Below are 15,818 nucleotides of genomic sequence, written 5' to 3'. Positions count from 1 at the left end.
AGTAATGGATTCTTGGAAGTGCGTATTTGTTTTTTTCTTTTTCACTAAATGTCATCCACCGCCGCTAATGAACTTGAGTCATTGGCATTCCAGTTCTCATCGACTTCTTCAGACTGTTCGCTCGTTTCAGTAAGCCACTAATTACGTACCCTCGGTGTGTTCATGAAAAAAGCATCACGCCTCAAATTAACTCGCGCCACAACCCGACCCAGATTTTACTGTCATACTTTTCCCTCTTTGATTAATGGCCAGAGGAGAGATAGAGTTCCCCCAGTCTCCCTTTATCGTACCACAAATACCTGAGGAGAAATCCTGAATGTCTTTCTGCACTTCGAAAATTAGTTCAGTCTAAACCAGTGGTGTCAAATTCCAGTGCTGGAGGGCTGGAGTGTCTGCTGGTTTTTGGTGTGTTTCTGCACGAGTGATACATTTTAAAGTCTTTCATTGGCTGAAGAGTCCACACACCTTGTTCTCAAGGCCTTATTGAAAGGAAACCACAAATACCAGCAGACACTGCGGTGCTCCAGGACTGGAGTTTGACACCCCTGGTCTAAACAGTCTATCAAAAAGAGAGCATTAGCTCATTAGCTCAAGTCACCAAAGCTAATTAGCAGGATCAAAAATAACTGGACAATTGGATTATAAGCTGTTTCTTGGCGAGCTGCATATTGTCATTGTAATACATCATTAGTTCATGCACAAGAAAGCTATCAAAAGGTCTAGAGTTGATTCTAGATGTGGAATTTGCATTTGGAGTATGTTGCTGTTGTCTCTCAAAACCAGGCCAACATGGATAAATCAATCAGAGGCATAGCCAAAACCTTTCGGTGTATTACAATCAGCCAATACATAGTACATAGGAAGCACAAATGCACTTGTGAGCTCAGTAATAGCAAACAACAGATCAAGAACACTCTCCACAATGTGGGAATAGATTTAAGTAAAGAGAGGACTACACCAGCATAACCTGTGTGGATTCAGTCAAGTAACTCCTGCTAACCTTCAAGAACAGAATGGGCAGATTAAAGTTTACTAAAGAAATTACTTTGAAAAAACTTGACCTTTAGAACAAACCTTTATGGATAGATGAGATGAAAAATGTTCATTATCATGCATGGTGACTGGCTCACATTATTATTGATGTTGTGATTGTTGACAACAACAGCAGATTAATTCTGAAATGTATAAAAATCTATCAAATGCCTTAAAAATAATTGAATTGTGCTGCAGCCCATGTAATCCAAACACACTGCTCAAACAACCAAAAAGGTGTTTTCAGGGCCAAAAAATGTAATGTTCTTGACTGGCCAAGTCAATCCCCTATTCTGAATCCATCTCAACATCTGTTCTACTTTCTGAAGATAAGACTGAAGGCAAAAATGCCCCAGAAACAAACAGGAGCTGAAGATGGCCAGGGAAGATGCCCAGTGTCTGGTAATATTGATGCGTAGCAGACTTCACACAGTCATTGAATGTAAAGGATATGCAACCAAGAACTTAGTATGACTTTGTTTAAGATTATGTTAATTTGTCCAAATATTTTTGGTCCCCTAAATTGAGGGGCTGTAATACATACACAGATCATCTGCCGGTATGGAAGTAAATACCCTCACATTAAAGCTGACAGTTAATGAACATATTCATTGTTTTATTTCAAATCCAATGGGCTGGAGTACAAAGATTGTGTGACTGCGTATATACAATGAGTACTGGGGACCAAAAGTCTGAAGACACTACCAAGTCCTGTAGTGCTAACACTTTAATAAATACCTATACACTTTATTTGACCAATAGCGGCAAAACACAATGTACTCTTGAAAATGAAGTATAAACGGACTATCACAATTGTATTAGTCCTCGACAAATAAAGAGAATCAATTATTCAAGTTCTCAGACATTGTGTGTGTGTGTGTGTGTGTGTGTGTGTGTGTGTTTGAACAGACTGAAATTACAGAACAGTCCATTATTTTGCAATGTCTTATCACTGACACTCTTTTCAGTTGCACAACAGACGTGTCAGTAGCAGTAAGCTTCACTGTGCAGTCATTGTGCTGTGAATAAATTGAGAAGTTCTGTCAAAACTCTGAGGGCTGTAGCAAGCACCTGCATCTCAGAAACATCCGCAGAATAACCAGCAGACTTTCTGACACTCATTAAATTGGGCAAAGTCTTTTGTAAGTGCAGAAAGTATTTTATGACAGATAGATTAATGGGTGACTTGCATAGCTTGTGTTTTTGAATATTGGCTGAATCTACAGCTCACTGCTGTCTTGAGGAAAATAGATTAAGCAAATTCAGTGACCAAGGGTTCAATCTCTTTGCTCCACCCGCCAATCAAGCCTTCTCAAGCCTGCACTGCTGCCCCTGTGCATTGTGGGATCATCTGGTGCAGTATTGTGAGGTTGCTGTCTGATACACATCTGAATATCACGTATCCTCCATACATCCCTGATATAAGAATAGCACAGGCAGAAAGGGCCTATGAAGTGGAGATATTTGTGTAGGCGTTGGTGAAGGAGAGAGGCAAGGCTTTGGGATCAAGTAGAAGGCTCTGGTTTGGGTGTGGCTTGGAGGACCGGGTTTGAGAGCTGATCCAGCACTGACATTCACAACCAAGCATGCGATGTAGCAGGGAGCTCACTCTGCTAACCCTGCTAGCCCACCCTCACTCAGCCCCCAAACATCCCTGTCTGGTACCGTAATCGACCCCCCCCTTCCTCCTCCCTCCACCCACTCACTCTTTCACTCCCAACCCCTGCTATCAGCTCAGCGTCAATCCATACACTCTCCAGACCGGAGAGTTTAGACCGAGTGTAAGGCTGTAATGAGAGAAGGCTTGCTTCAGGTGCTGCTCTGTGTGTGCAAGACTTAGTAAGGCGTTAGTAAGGTGATGTGCAGTATCCTTAGGTGTGCAGACAGTGCTGTCACAGCTGTTTGTGGTGGCAGTGGTGGGGGCAGCGATGTGTTTTTGTGTTTGCGCGTGTGTGTGAGAGAGAGAGTGAGACAATAGCTGTCACAGGCTAAAGTTAGTGTCATGGTTTTATAAATTTCATAGCTGAGAGTGGCACAATAAGATTGCATGAGGCAGTGTATTCACCTGTGCAACCTCTGTGTTGCTCTCCCTTGGCACAATGAAGACAGCCCAGACAGCATTACATCCCCCAGGCAGGAACTTGCCCTCTGGGCCATCCCCAAAGACAGGCGCCATGACACAAGGGTGTTTGAGAGCTGGCATCCTCCACGGCTGAAACAGGAGTAGCTCCTCCTGAGGAGGTGCCAGCTCTTTGTCCTTGAACTATTTCCACGGAGACCCGTTCAGCCCCACCCGTCAGCTCTGAGACCACAGGTGTGCCTTTATGCAGGCGTCTCAATGGGCTAATTCAGCCAATCAGCTCAGCTCTGTTTCCCTCTCTTATGCCACCAGCTACATTTGCATCTCCTCTATATTTGTTTTGGCTATAAACCTACTCCTGACGGGGATTAGGGTCACACAGTATGATCAAATCTATTTATGCGCCATTGAATTGTTGTGAAACACATCTAACGCTGGCTATATTTTCACCCGGATGACTATTGTGGTCAGTGGGGCTGAATGTAGCATTGTAATGGATACATGGAATGAAGTTTCCTTGAAGTAACACCCCAGTGTGTAACGAGTTCCTCTCAATCTATTTATATGGGCATTTTATATGCTGTACGTAAGACTGAACATTTTCAGGCTCACTCCAATAGCTTTTTTGCGTGAAGCGTCAGATAGTACCTGCAGTAAAACATTCTCAAATGCAACTTCTGCTGACTTGTGCAGGATGACATTAAGCAAGCAGCCTCTTAGGTTCATGAAGCGCAGAACAAGTGTGGCGTGCTTGGCATTTCAGCTGATATTTTTAAATCTGTAAAGATTGAAGTTGCCTGCACAAAGCCCTGTCCTTGGGAAGACCTTGACTGGTGTTGAGGGCTGCATTCTCTGTCTTACACTTCATTTGTGTTCAGGTAATTTAAGAGGACCCTGCTGTAAAATCCAGCTATGCCCCTCTTGAAATTACCACGTTCAGCATGGAGCTGGTCTGAACTGGTCAATCAGCTGTTTCAGAACCTAGCTTGAGCTGTTTTGTTAAGCAGGGGAGTGGGTTAAATCTAGGTTTATGACTTATGACCTTTTATTGCACTTAAATATTACTACTTTTATATTTCTACTTTGTTTGCTGTGTGTTATCTGTTATTAAGTGTTGGCTATTTCTCCTTTGTAAAATACATTTATAATCTCAATGAGCTTCCTGGTAAAATAAAGGCTAAATACAAAATAAATAAACTGTGCCCCTGCGGACTTGTGCACTGTCATTGAGCTGGGTCATAGAATGGCCATCTACTTATTTAATACTACTTATCTAAAGACCTTTGACTGTCACCTCAAAGGAGCAGATCAGAGCGAGCGGGAGCTTTGATTTACCCGTTTAATCAAATGGATGTGTATTTCTTCCATTCAGGCAGAGTGACTCAAATGCTATGTTTGCCTAGACGCTAATTCTCCTCCTGCTGAGATGAGTATAGTGTGTGTAGATTCAGGAACTGAGGTGGACAGTAATGAAAAAGAGGGAGAGTGGTGTTTGGTCTATAAATGAGAGAGAAAGGAGAACTGATTTGTTGTTTATATACCATGTGCAAAAGAGCACAATTGGTCCTGAGGAGCCAAGGAAGCAAAGAAGGTATAAATTCATTATATATTGCTGACTATGGCTACGATTTTATGTCTATGTTTAGGATACCACCCCAGCAACAAGCATTTGTACCTTTTCAGGCACTTTTTGTACCTTTATTTCTGAGAGTGTTGAAATTAAATTCTGGAATTGAACAGTCCTCACAGAATATTATGGTCATTTCAGTTAATTATATGAAATAGAGAATATGAAACAGGGACATGGAAGTGCAGTTTATATAGATGTGAAGCCTGGTCCTCAGTACTAGAGCCTGCAATCTGACCTAGAGGGACACTGTAAGCCACGCTTATCTTTTATTCAGCTCCTAAAACCAACTGTGTAATATATCAAAATGCCCAATGGTTTTCCTACTGAGTATGACCTCTCCAAAGCAATTCCCATCCAATAAAAAACTGATGAAATTAAATTTAATGTCATGTCAATGGTTCTCGTTCTGTGCATCTGAAGCTGTCCATCATTTCTCAGTAGCTCAGGTAACCATGGTGATAAGATAAATACAAAATGCATGTTCAAACAGTACAGTGTAAAAAAAAGCTTTCCTTAAATGTAAAATGTCAATTCTAGTTATTCTAGAGACTTTGTTTTGTTGTTTTATTTTGATGTAAGTTGCTGAACCCATCATCACAAACTGAACTGTATTGCTCATTCAGTCATACAATTATGCAGTCTTCTCTGAGGGAAAGACACAGAGAGGGTAACATCGGGGTCAGTTGGGTTGGCTATATAATGACAGATTGACAGAAACAGCTGAGAATGTAGTATGACAGTGATGTGGGGGTTGGCATTTATTGGCGTAATGGCACTGTGTAGACCTGACTGCACACATGCACATGGGTTGTTGTTCTCTGTGTTATGATGATATCAGAGGGCTTAATCTTAAGTAAAGCCACAGTAGCACACGGTCTGTTGCTTCCCTGTTTAGCTGCACTGTGCCCCCCACCCCCATCCAGTTTGGTGGTTTCTGAAACTTTCCAAGCGCACGACCCACTTAGTGACTGAATACATTTTCTGTGATCCACATTCCATATTTAAATGTAGCCTTTTTAAAAATACAAATGCTCCAATATAAATATAAATGATCCAATGTAAAAACAATTCTACTGTGGGTAGCTACTGCTGTGCATATAGTACCACCCAGTGCAGTGTTTAATTTTAATGACACAAGTGTCTAGGACAGAGGTCACCAACCCTGGAGAGCTACTGGGTCTGCTGGCTTTCGCTGTTACACTGCACTTAATTTATCAATTAAAGCAGATGATTACACAGCTAACTCACCTCACCTGGTTACCTGGGTCTCAACAGGGTGCTCATTTTAAGGTGAAAACAAAAACCAGCAGACCCAGTAGCTCTCCAGGACCAGGGTTGGTGACCTCTGGTCTAGGAAGTGTCTCTTATACTGAATGGCGTCTTTCCACGTGTCCTGCAACCCTCCTGAGCCCTCAGGACCCAGGGTTTGGAAACCACTGCCAGCACTGCACTTGACCTTTGGCTGACCTCTGCGTGCCCTTTGAACCCTTGCAGGAGGATCAGGTGGTCCTGCAGTGCACTGCCTCCATCCTGAAGGAGCAGATCAAGCTGTGCCTGTCCTGCGAGGGATTCGGAAACCGTCTCTGCTTCCTGGAGCCAACGTCCAACGCCCAGGTACGGCTCGGGCGCCATGGCAACCACACAGCCCGGCTGTTCCTCCAACCTGGGGGGTATTTCACAGACTAATAACCCAGAACAGGGTTATTAATACTTTAGTCCGAGGATACTCAATCTTACAGGGGCAGCCTGTAGCCTTGTGGCTAAGGTACATGACTGGGACCCCGAAGGTTAGGGGTTCAAGCCTCGGTGTAGCCACAATAAGATTCGCACAGCTGTTGGGCCCTTGAGCAAAGCCCTTAATCCATTGCTCCAGGGGGGATTGTCCCCTGCTTAGTCTAATCAACTTTAAGTCACTTTGGATGAATGAGAAATTATCAGATAAATACTTGATTATTATTACCCATAAAGGGCTGGTGTGGGTTCACGCTTTTGTTCCAACGAAGCAGTTACACACCTGATTCTACTAATCAAGATCTTTAGCAAAGACTTAAATTCTTGTTTAGTATCAGGTATATATCTGCTTGGTTGAGACAAAAGCCTGCTCCCACATCGGTTCTTTCTGAGTATCCCTGATTTAGTCCACGGTCCAGTTTTATGAAGGTTCTACTTTTTCTTTACTTTGGCACTCATCCAGCTAACTCAGTAATCCTGCTTTGTGAAACAGGGCCCTGTTTGAGCGCTCTGCTTTCCCTTCCAGAATGTTCCGCCTGACCTGGCGATCTGCTCCTTCACCCTGGAGCAGTCCCTCTCTGTGCGGGCGCTGCAGGAGATGCTGTCCCACACCTCAGAGATGGTAGGTGCAAGGTTGGAGTGGGTGGGCATGGGGATGGGGTGATTGACCACATTTATTAAAGCACAGGAATGGGGAGGCGGGGGAGGATGAATGTTATTGTTTTGTATTCATAGGCCTGATCTGTTGCCCAATTTCTGGAATAATCTATGTAAATTTTTCTTCATAAAAACACATTTTATTTTTTCCTCTCCACATTCATTATGAAAGAAGAGGGATAGCAGAGGCTGAACTTGTCCTGTAGGCTTAAATAAAAAAACATAATTACTTTAATTTAGACAAAAACGTATTCAGACACATTTATTTAGACACATAGTATCCCTTTAGTCTACTTACAGTATATTGCAAAGCTGTAATTACGGATGTGTTACCACAGACATCAGACTTGGCAGTTGTACAATATGTAGTGTTGTTCATCAGCCATACTGTATGTTCAGCAATGAGAATGTTAGCTTACATAACTTAATATTCGCAAATATAATAAATGTTTTCTGTTGGCCGCACAGGTTTGCTAACATTATCCAATAGTCTGAGAAAAGAATGTGCAGCAAACAGAAATTAAGGCCATGGGGAGGGTGCAGAGTGAAAAACAGATTCGGGCTTAATGACAATTCAGCAAATAAATGTCATATTTGTCCTAACCTAAACAACCCACTGGTAATCTTCTGTGAAAATTGCTCTCCTTCTCTTTGTTGATGCATACTTCTTAAATACAGCAATGTCAAAACAAAATAGAAATGCTAATTTGACTGGTAACTGGTGGCTTCAAACGATCTGTGTGTTTAATGCAGGTTGTATTAAAGTGCACAAGAATGGAATATGTGTCTGCAAGCAGTGGAGGCTTTTGACTCCTGTTCCACAATGACCATTACTCTGTGTTAAATAATTCCAGATTCTCCACCAGTGTAACTTAACCCCATTTTGTCTCTTTTCTGACCCCCAACCCCCCCAACCCCTCCCCCTGCCAATCATAGGCAATCGATTTGGATAAATGGGTATGTCTCTGTTAATGTCCCCCCCACACCCCTAAACTGCTTGTCAGTCTTTAGTCTTATCGTCCATACTGACCATGGCGTCTGTGAGACGGAGTTGCTCCTGTTCAAGCTAACACACACCACACACACTCGTCTGCCGTTTCCAAATTTTGTACCTTTATTTATAAAGGATAGATTGACTGAATGTGCATGCTCTTCTACAGCAACCCCCTATTTTGCATTCACACAATTACCCAATTATGCAAATAAAGTACAAAAAAATCAATATCCTGCTGTAAAATCCAGCAATGCCAGCTTGACCAGCTTGAAAACGGAACTGGTCAAGCTGGTCATAAAGCTGGTCTAGCTGGGTATGAGCTGGTCAACCAGCTTGTGCTGGTAGCTTGTCTGATCTAGTAGCTGGTACCTTCAAAGCATAGTTTCAGGTCAAACCATGTGAAGGTTGAAGCTGGTTTGAACTGGTCAACCACCTAAACCTAGCTTGAGCTGTTCTTTTCAGCACGGTAATACAATATAGATATAAACAGCAGAAGTGGTGCTTTGGGAGCCTGAAACGCTCTTGGGGCTTTCAGTCATACATATTACTACTGCCGCACCTCGTACCACATAAACACCCCATTAAACATTCCCATCTCCCCCTGCAGCCTGCGTCTCCTGTTCGAGGTCTGTTTCTGTTTAAATTCATTTAAATCGTCTCTTGCTTGTCCTTCATTTTAACAACTCATCCTTGAAATGAAAAGCAAACACAGGATGCACTGAGTGAAGTGATTCCATGGATGAATACGCTGAATATCCATCAAAGAGAAAATAGTGGAATATGAAAAGGGTACCAGTACTCCGCTAACACTGCTCCCAAGTTATTCATTTCAATTAACCTGACCCTGCTGAAGAAAACATCTGAAGCGAGGTTTTGAAACAGCTGGTAGCTGTAACAACAACACAACAACAACAATAATAATAATAATAATAATAATAATAATAATAATAATAATAATAATAATAATAATAATTTAATTTAAAATCTTACTGGACTGTGGATAAAAAGGTAAGATACTTTATGTTCTGTGTTTCAGTGGCAGTCTTGAACCTACTGTATGTGGATTGCTCTGGTGATGTTCTGTCACAATAATGTGGCGTATTCCTTGTCCTTGTACATGCATATATTACTTTTGTTCTGATGTTTTTGCTTTAAGGTCCTTTTGGGATATTTGTATCTGTGAATGTACAGTACTGTTTGTTGTTATCTGCTAAATGTTCCATAATGGGAATGTCCGATGTCCTTCTGTTATTGTTACTTTACTCTTATGAAACATGGCTACCTCCTTGACCATACCTCTGTATTTCAACACAGTTTATTAGTTGGTGACTTTTTTGCTGTCGATTTTTCATGGGATCAGGCATCGTGCTGCACTACAGCTGTTTTCTACTGTATAATAGCAGTATGGGTGCTCCCCACAGTTCTGGTGGGTTGGTGTCAGGGGGTGATAGCTGTGATTTCGAACTATTGTGGTACAGGGTTTGGGACCCTTGACGGTCGCTTCAGCTCTCCACCCTGTCCCTATCCCTATGCCTGATGGTGGTGGTTGTGTTATGAGGCAACTGCGTTCTGCATGCTGACCCTCCTCTCTCCCCGTTCTCCGTTTCGCCCAGTCCTCCCAGGGAGGGGGTCACCGCACCCTGCTGTACGGCCACGCCATCCTGCTAAAGCACTGCCACTCCAACATGGTGAGCCCCTGCCCCTCCTCTCCCTGTCTGCTTATCTTAAGTAGAAAATATTAGCTTGTTTTAAGTTGCTGTGTTTGCTTGACAGGTGAAATTTTCTTACCCATTGGCAAAACTTGAAATTAATAAAGCTTTCTCTACGCTACATTATAGTACAATTATTTAGCTCCAAAGTGACTTGCAGTTGATTAGACTAAGCAGGGGGCCCATTGCCCTTGGAGCAATGTGGGATTAAGGGCCTTGCTCAAGGGCCCGGCAGTTGCACAGATCCAGGTCCCAGTCAAACACCTTAGCCACTAGGCTACCGTATATGCTGCCTCACCTAATTTCTGTTGCTGTCTTTGTTATGATACCTCCCCCATTCTTTCTAATATAGGCCTATTAGAGGAAAAATGATATTTGTTGTGTTATGCATTGAAATGTAAATGTATATGTTTTCCTGCACATTCTCTCCCTCCTCCTCAGTATCTCAGCTGCCTGACCACATCCCGGTCCCTCACAGACAAACTGGCTTTTGATGTTGGCCTGCAGGAGGATTCCACAGGTATACGCTCTGTCACCATGCCAACGCAAGGCCTTGGAGCAGAACAATGACACAAGAGCACATGAACAACCTAATTATGACAAGGTCATTCTGCGCAACCAGGCTCACCATTTACCATTTGCCGACTACGGACTTTACAGCACAGTGTCAAACCTGGTTATTCCAAAGGTTTCTGCCTCTATAGCATGACCTGCAAAGCTGCTCCACAAATTAATAACGAATTAATAATGAAATGTTCCTTTAACAAATTTTAGTTCCTTTAACTAACCTTTTTAGTTCACCTAGTTAATCATTTTTACAAATGAAACAAAAACCTCAAACAAAACTCCCCCCAAATCAAAATGGTGCTGACATTTGTCTGGCACAACGGTGACCACAATGGCAATCAGTCATCATGGCTTCATCATGTGTAATTTTCTCCATAATTTTCATGTGTATGTGGTTGTTGCCTGAGGGCTACGAACCCTACACTCTCAGAAATAAAGTGAGAGTGGAGGTATATGTTCTTCAAGGATGACATTTCCCTAATGTACCTTGAAAGTACAGTAATGTTCTTTGACTACAAATTAGTCTGTGAAATAGGTTCAAATGAATTACATATTGCTGGGTACAATTTTATGTACATATAAGGTACCACCCCAGTGTCAAGTACCTTTATTTCTGAGAATGTATGTATCGTTTAAAATATGTCAAGTAAAATCAATCAATCAATCAGAAGAAGCTCTTCTTATGCAAAACTCTGTCTGATAGGGGAAGCCTGTTGGTGGACCATCCACCCTGCGTCCAAGCAGAGGTCAGAGGGAGAGAAGGTCAGGGTGGGAGATGACCTCATCCTCGTCAGCGTGTCCTCTGAGAGATACCTGGTGAGACATGATCAACTGCCACTTTTTAAAAATCTGCACCAGTCATCCAAATTAACCCTTCTCCACACAAATGCCGTTGCATAGCAACCTCAAAGCATTCAGGGTGTTTAATTTTTTGTTTCATACAAAACTGTTATAACGCTGAAACACTGGCAACTGTAAGGTAAACAACTCGCCAACTACTAGCTTTTTATGCCGTCCTTTCATTTGTGGGTGGCAGTGTAGTATAATGGTTAGGAAAATGAGAGCTTGGCGGCTGTCCCAGGAAGGAAAAACAGTCGTGCCTTTGAGCAAGCAACATAATGTGAATTTCTTCAGTGAATATCTAGCTGCTGAATTGATTTGCATACATATGAAATGGTAAGGCATGCAAGGCACAGTGGAAAACAGAACCTGCTAAATGTTTAAATGTAGTCATTCTACTCTCCATCAGCCTAGCATTAAGCTGAATTAGCATGGTTTCCATGGCCTGACTAGCATCGAGCTGAGTTAGTATGACCTCCGTGGCTTGACTAGCATTAAGCCGAGTTAGTGTGTTCTCCATGGCCTGACTAGCATTGAGCTGAGTTAGCATGGTTTTCATGGCCTGATTAGCATTGTGTTGAGTTAGCATGATTTTCATGGCCTGACTAGCATTGAACTAACTTGCGTGGTTTCCATGGACTCATTTAGCTGGGTTAGTGTGGTTTCCATGGACTCATTTAGCTGGGTTAGTGTGGTTTCCATAGACTCATTTAGCTGGGTTAGTGTGGTTTCCATAGACTCATTTAGCTGGGTTAGTGTGGTTTCCATAGATTCATTTAGCTGGGTTAGTGTGGGTTCCAAAGACTCATTTAGCTGGGTTAGTGTGGCTTCCATAGACTCATTTAGCTGCATTAGTGTGGTTTCCATGGACTCATTTAGCTGGGTTAGTGTGGTTTCCATAGACTCATTTAGCTGGGTTAGTGTGGTTTCCATGGACTCATTTAGCTGGGTTAGTGTGGTTTCCATAGACTCATTTAGCTGGGTTAGTGTGGTTTCCATGGACTCATTTAGCTGGGTTAGTGTGGTTTCCATGGACTCATTTAGCTGTCTTAGTGTGGTTTCCATGGACTCATTTAGCTGGGTTAGTGTGGTTTCCATAGACTCATTTAGCTGGGTTAGTGTGGCTTCCATAGACTCATTTAGCTGCGTTAGTGTGGTTTCCATGGACTCATTTAGCTGGGTTAGTGTGGTTTCCATAGACTCATTTAGCTGGGTTAGTGTGGCTTCCATAGACTCATTTAGCTGCATTAGTGTGGTTTCCATGGACTCATTTAGCTGGGTTAGTGTGGTTTCCATAGACTCATTTAGCTGGGTTAGTGTGGTTTCCATGGACTCATTTAGCTGGGTTAGTGTGGTTTCCATGGACTCATTTAGCTGGGTTAGTGTGGTTTCCATGGACTCATTTAGCTGTCTTAGTGTGGTTTCCATGGACTCATTTAGCTGGGTTAGTGTGGTTTCCATGGACTCATTTAGCTGGGGTAGTGTGGTTTCCATGGACTCATTTAGCTGGGTTAGTGTGGTTTCCATAGACTCATTTAGCTGGGTTAATGTGGTTCCAAAGACTCATTTAGCTGGGTTTGTGTGGTTTCCATAGACTCATTTAGCTGGGTTAGTGTGGTTTCCAAAGACTCATTTAGCTGGGTTAGTGTGGTTTCCATGGACTCATTTAGCTGGGTTAGTGTGGTTTCCATAGACTCATTTAGCTGGGTTAGTGTGGTTTCCATGGACTCATTTAGCTGGGTTAGTGTGGTTTCCATAGACTCATTTAGCTGTCTTGATCAACTATGCTTCTCTCTGCGCAGCACCTGTCCTACGCCAGCGGAGACCTTATGGTGGACGCCTCCTTCATGCAGACCCTGTGGAACATGAACCCCATAATGTCAGGGTGTGAGCTGGCTGAGGGTGAGCACTGCTTCGGGGGACCTTCCCCAGACCCTCCACCAGCCCTGCTTCTCACAGATAGCACATACTGCGCAAAATACCTTTCTGCTTTCCTCACTCAACATCATCTGAACCAAACCCATAGCTCCTGTGTTTCTGCACTGCTTCCTCTGCTGAGAATGGCGAACGGGGAGTTGCTGCTCTGCTTTCGCGCTCTCGGTGTGACCGACCCCTGACTCTCACCTGTGTCCCTGCAGGCTACCTGGCCGGAGGATACGTTCTCAGGCTCTTCCACGGTCACATGGATGAGTGCTTGGCCATCTCTGCTGCGGACCAGGGGGAGGACCAGCGAAGGTAAAGTGCTCATAGGATACGTGTAGTTTTAAATGCTCAGTGAAAAATAACACATACATTTGCGAAGCGTACAGAAATGAACTGCTGTTCAAAAAATCAATGGTATTGAATGCAATTTCAATACCATTAGTAAATATGTCGTATTAGAATACAGATGCAGGAAAAGTATGCCTTTTCAGTATAATTTGAAAATAAGTACATTGCTGGAAGTAGTAGAAGTTGTGAGATTTGGTTATTACATGCAGATAAAATATCACATGCAGGCATTTTTGGCCACTAGCAGGCCTGACTCAAACACTGAAAACGCTCTCACTCTTTCTTCAGAAACGCGCACTATGAGGGAGGAGCGGTCTGCAGCCACGCCCGATCTCTATGGCGACTGGAGCCCCTGCGGATCAGGTGCGTATGTCTCAGGGGAATCCCCCCTTCTCTTTTTCCTTTTGGTACAGTTTGACCCTTCTCTCTCCCCGTAGCTGGAGCGGGAGCCACATGAAGTGGGGCCAGTCGTTCCGGGTGCGCCACATCACCACCGGTCGCTACCTGTGCCTGGACGAGGAGAAGGGCCTGCTGCTGGTGGACCCAGAGAAAGCCAACACCAAGCTGTCCGCCTTCTGCTTCCGGGCCTCCAAGGTCCATTCACAAAAGCCACAATAAGCGCACACCAAGTCAAGACAATAATACACTGACATGCTATTTCTGCTATATCGGGCTGCCAGACATCAGGTTTTCAACTGGAATGTCTGTTTTTTTCTTATGATTTGTGCAGGCACGGTTTGTGTTGCCAACTGGAGAATGTCAGAGTAATTGATGGAAAAACTTGCAGTAGTTCGTAATGAATGTGTGTTAATGACTCCCAGGTCCAAGAAAACAAATAGTTCCAAGAAGAACCCCCTTCTTGCCGACAGCTGCCATCCTCGTTTGCATTTAGACTTCCAGCTGTGCATGTTGTCTGGTTTTGGCAAATTTGAAATCTGGCAACCCTCATTTCTAAATTCATGACTGCTTTGGCTGTCCACCTGGCTGATTTCCTCAGCTGTAGCTCGCCTATAGAACAGTCAGAGGTGCAGTTTAGCAGCTGGTAGCGCGCTCTAACCCCTCCCTGGCTCTCCCGGCGCAGGAGAAGATCGAGGTGGCTCAGAAACGAGACGTGGAGGGCATGGGCACGCCGGAGATCAAGTACGGAGAGTCTATGTGCTTCGTGCAGCACGTCTCCACCGGCCTCTGGCTCACCTACGCGTCTGTGGACGCCAAGTCCGCCCGCCTCGGGCCCCTGAGGAGGAAGGTAGGACGCTGGAAAAAGAGAGGACATGCGTATGAGCTACGCTGCCATCATGTCTGTCTGCGGTCATATGACAACTGTACAAATGTAGCTGATAAAACAAGTGCTGGGTTGAGAAAGAATAATTCCACCCTAGTCTTGTAATACAGAGGCACTCAGGAAAACACCTCACAGTTGATCCAATTATAAGGGTCTTTATTTCTGCAGATACAAGCCACTGTGAATTGTGAATCGATAACTCCATTAGTATAACACAGGGATTGTGGATCTCTACCTCCATTAGTATAACACATGGATTGTGAAGCTCCATTTGTATAACAAGCGGATTGCGAATCTCCAACTCCATTAGTATAATACAGAAATTGTGAATCTCTAACTCCATTAGTATAATAGGGATTGTGACTCTCCAACTCCATTAGTATAACAGGGATTGTGAATCTTCAACTCTATTAGTAAAACACAGAGATTGTGAATCTCCAACTCCATTAGTATAACACAGGGATGGTGAATCCCCTCCCCTGTGAATGGCTCACTGACGTGTCTCTCTGCTCTCTCCTCAGGCCATCCTGCACCAGGAGGGGCACATGGACGACGCCCTGACTGTAGCGCGCTCTCAGACGGAGCAGAGCCAGGCCGCCCGCATGATCTACAGCACTACCGGCCTCTTCGCCCAGTTCATCAAGTACGCGCCCACTCTCACCAAGCCGCTACACCAAGCACTCACACAGCCTGGAGAGCACACCTAGCTCACACTGCTACTCTGAATATTTAAACATTTATACACCAAGGGTCCTGGAGATTACTGTGGATTACTGACAATTGTAAACAAAGCCTCTGTTTTTGCCAATATTCTATATATAAGTTTGTTTATGTTGATTGGTAAGGTGTTTTCAGTCATCTGAGGAATCTGTAAATGTCTGAGCCAGGTCTGGTGCACACACACAGACACACACACACACACAGACACACAGACACACACACACACCACACAGTAAAAGGTTCAGTGTTATATCAACCCTTACAGAGTACATGTGGTCTGTATTGGAGTCATATGTACTCTGTTA

The 15,818-nt window shown here is 43.6% G+C and overlaps 1 protein-coding gene across 1 annotated transcript in view; it reads left to right on the top strand.

The window, feature by feature from the left end:
• The window catches only part of LOC133133347 (ryanodine receptor 1-like), a 97,391-nt gene that overhangs the window by 5,785 nt on the left and 75,788 nt on the right, over positions 1-15,818 (top strand). Inside the window, exons 2-13 of the mRNA XM_061249449.1 lie at positions 6,237-6,356; positions 7,000-7,095; positions 8,067-8,087; positions 9,738-9,812; positions 10,275-10,353; positions 11,104-11,216; positions 13,043-13,142; positions 13,379-13,475; positions 13,800-13,874; positions 13,949-14,105; positions 14,593-14,757; positions 15,315-15,436. Coding sequence (XP_061105433.1) covers positions 6,237-6,356; positions 7,000-7,095; positions 8,067-8,087; positions 9,738-9,812; positions 10,275-10,353; positions 11,104-11,216; positions 13,043-13,142; positions 13,379-13,475; positions 13,800-13,874; positions 13,949-14,105; positions 14,593-14,757; positions 15,315-15,436 — 1,220 coding nt within the window. The remainder of the gene's footprint in view (positions 1-6,236; positions 6,357-6,999; positions 7,096-8,066; positions 8,088-9,737; positions 9,813-10,274; positions 10,354-11,103; positions 11,217-13,042; positions 13,143-13,378; positions 13,476-13,799; positions 13,875-13,948; positions 14,106-14,592; positions 14,758-15,314; positions 15,437-15,818) is intronic.

This window comes from Conger conger, chromosome 7 (assembly GCF_963514075.1).
Source record: "Conger conger chromosome 7, fConCon1.1, whole genome shotgun sequence".
Taxonomy (NCBI): Eukaryota; Metazoa; Chordata; class Actinopteri; order Anguilliformes; family Congridae; genus Conger; species Conger conger.
The sequence above is the reverse complement of the archived record's forward strand: the minus strand, read 5'-3'. Positions and strand labels throughout refer to the sequence as shown.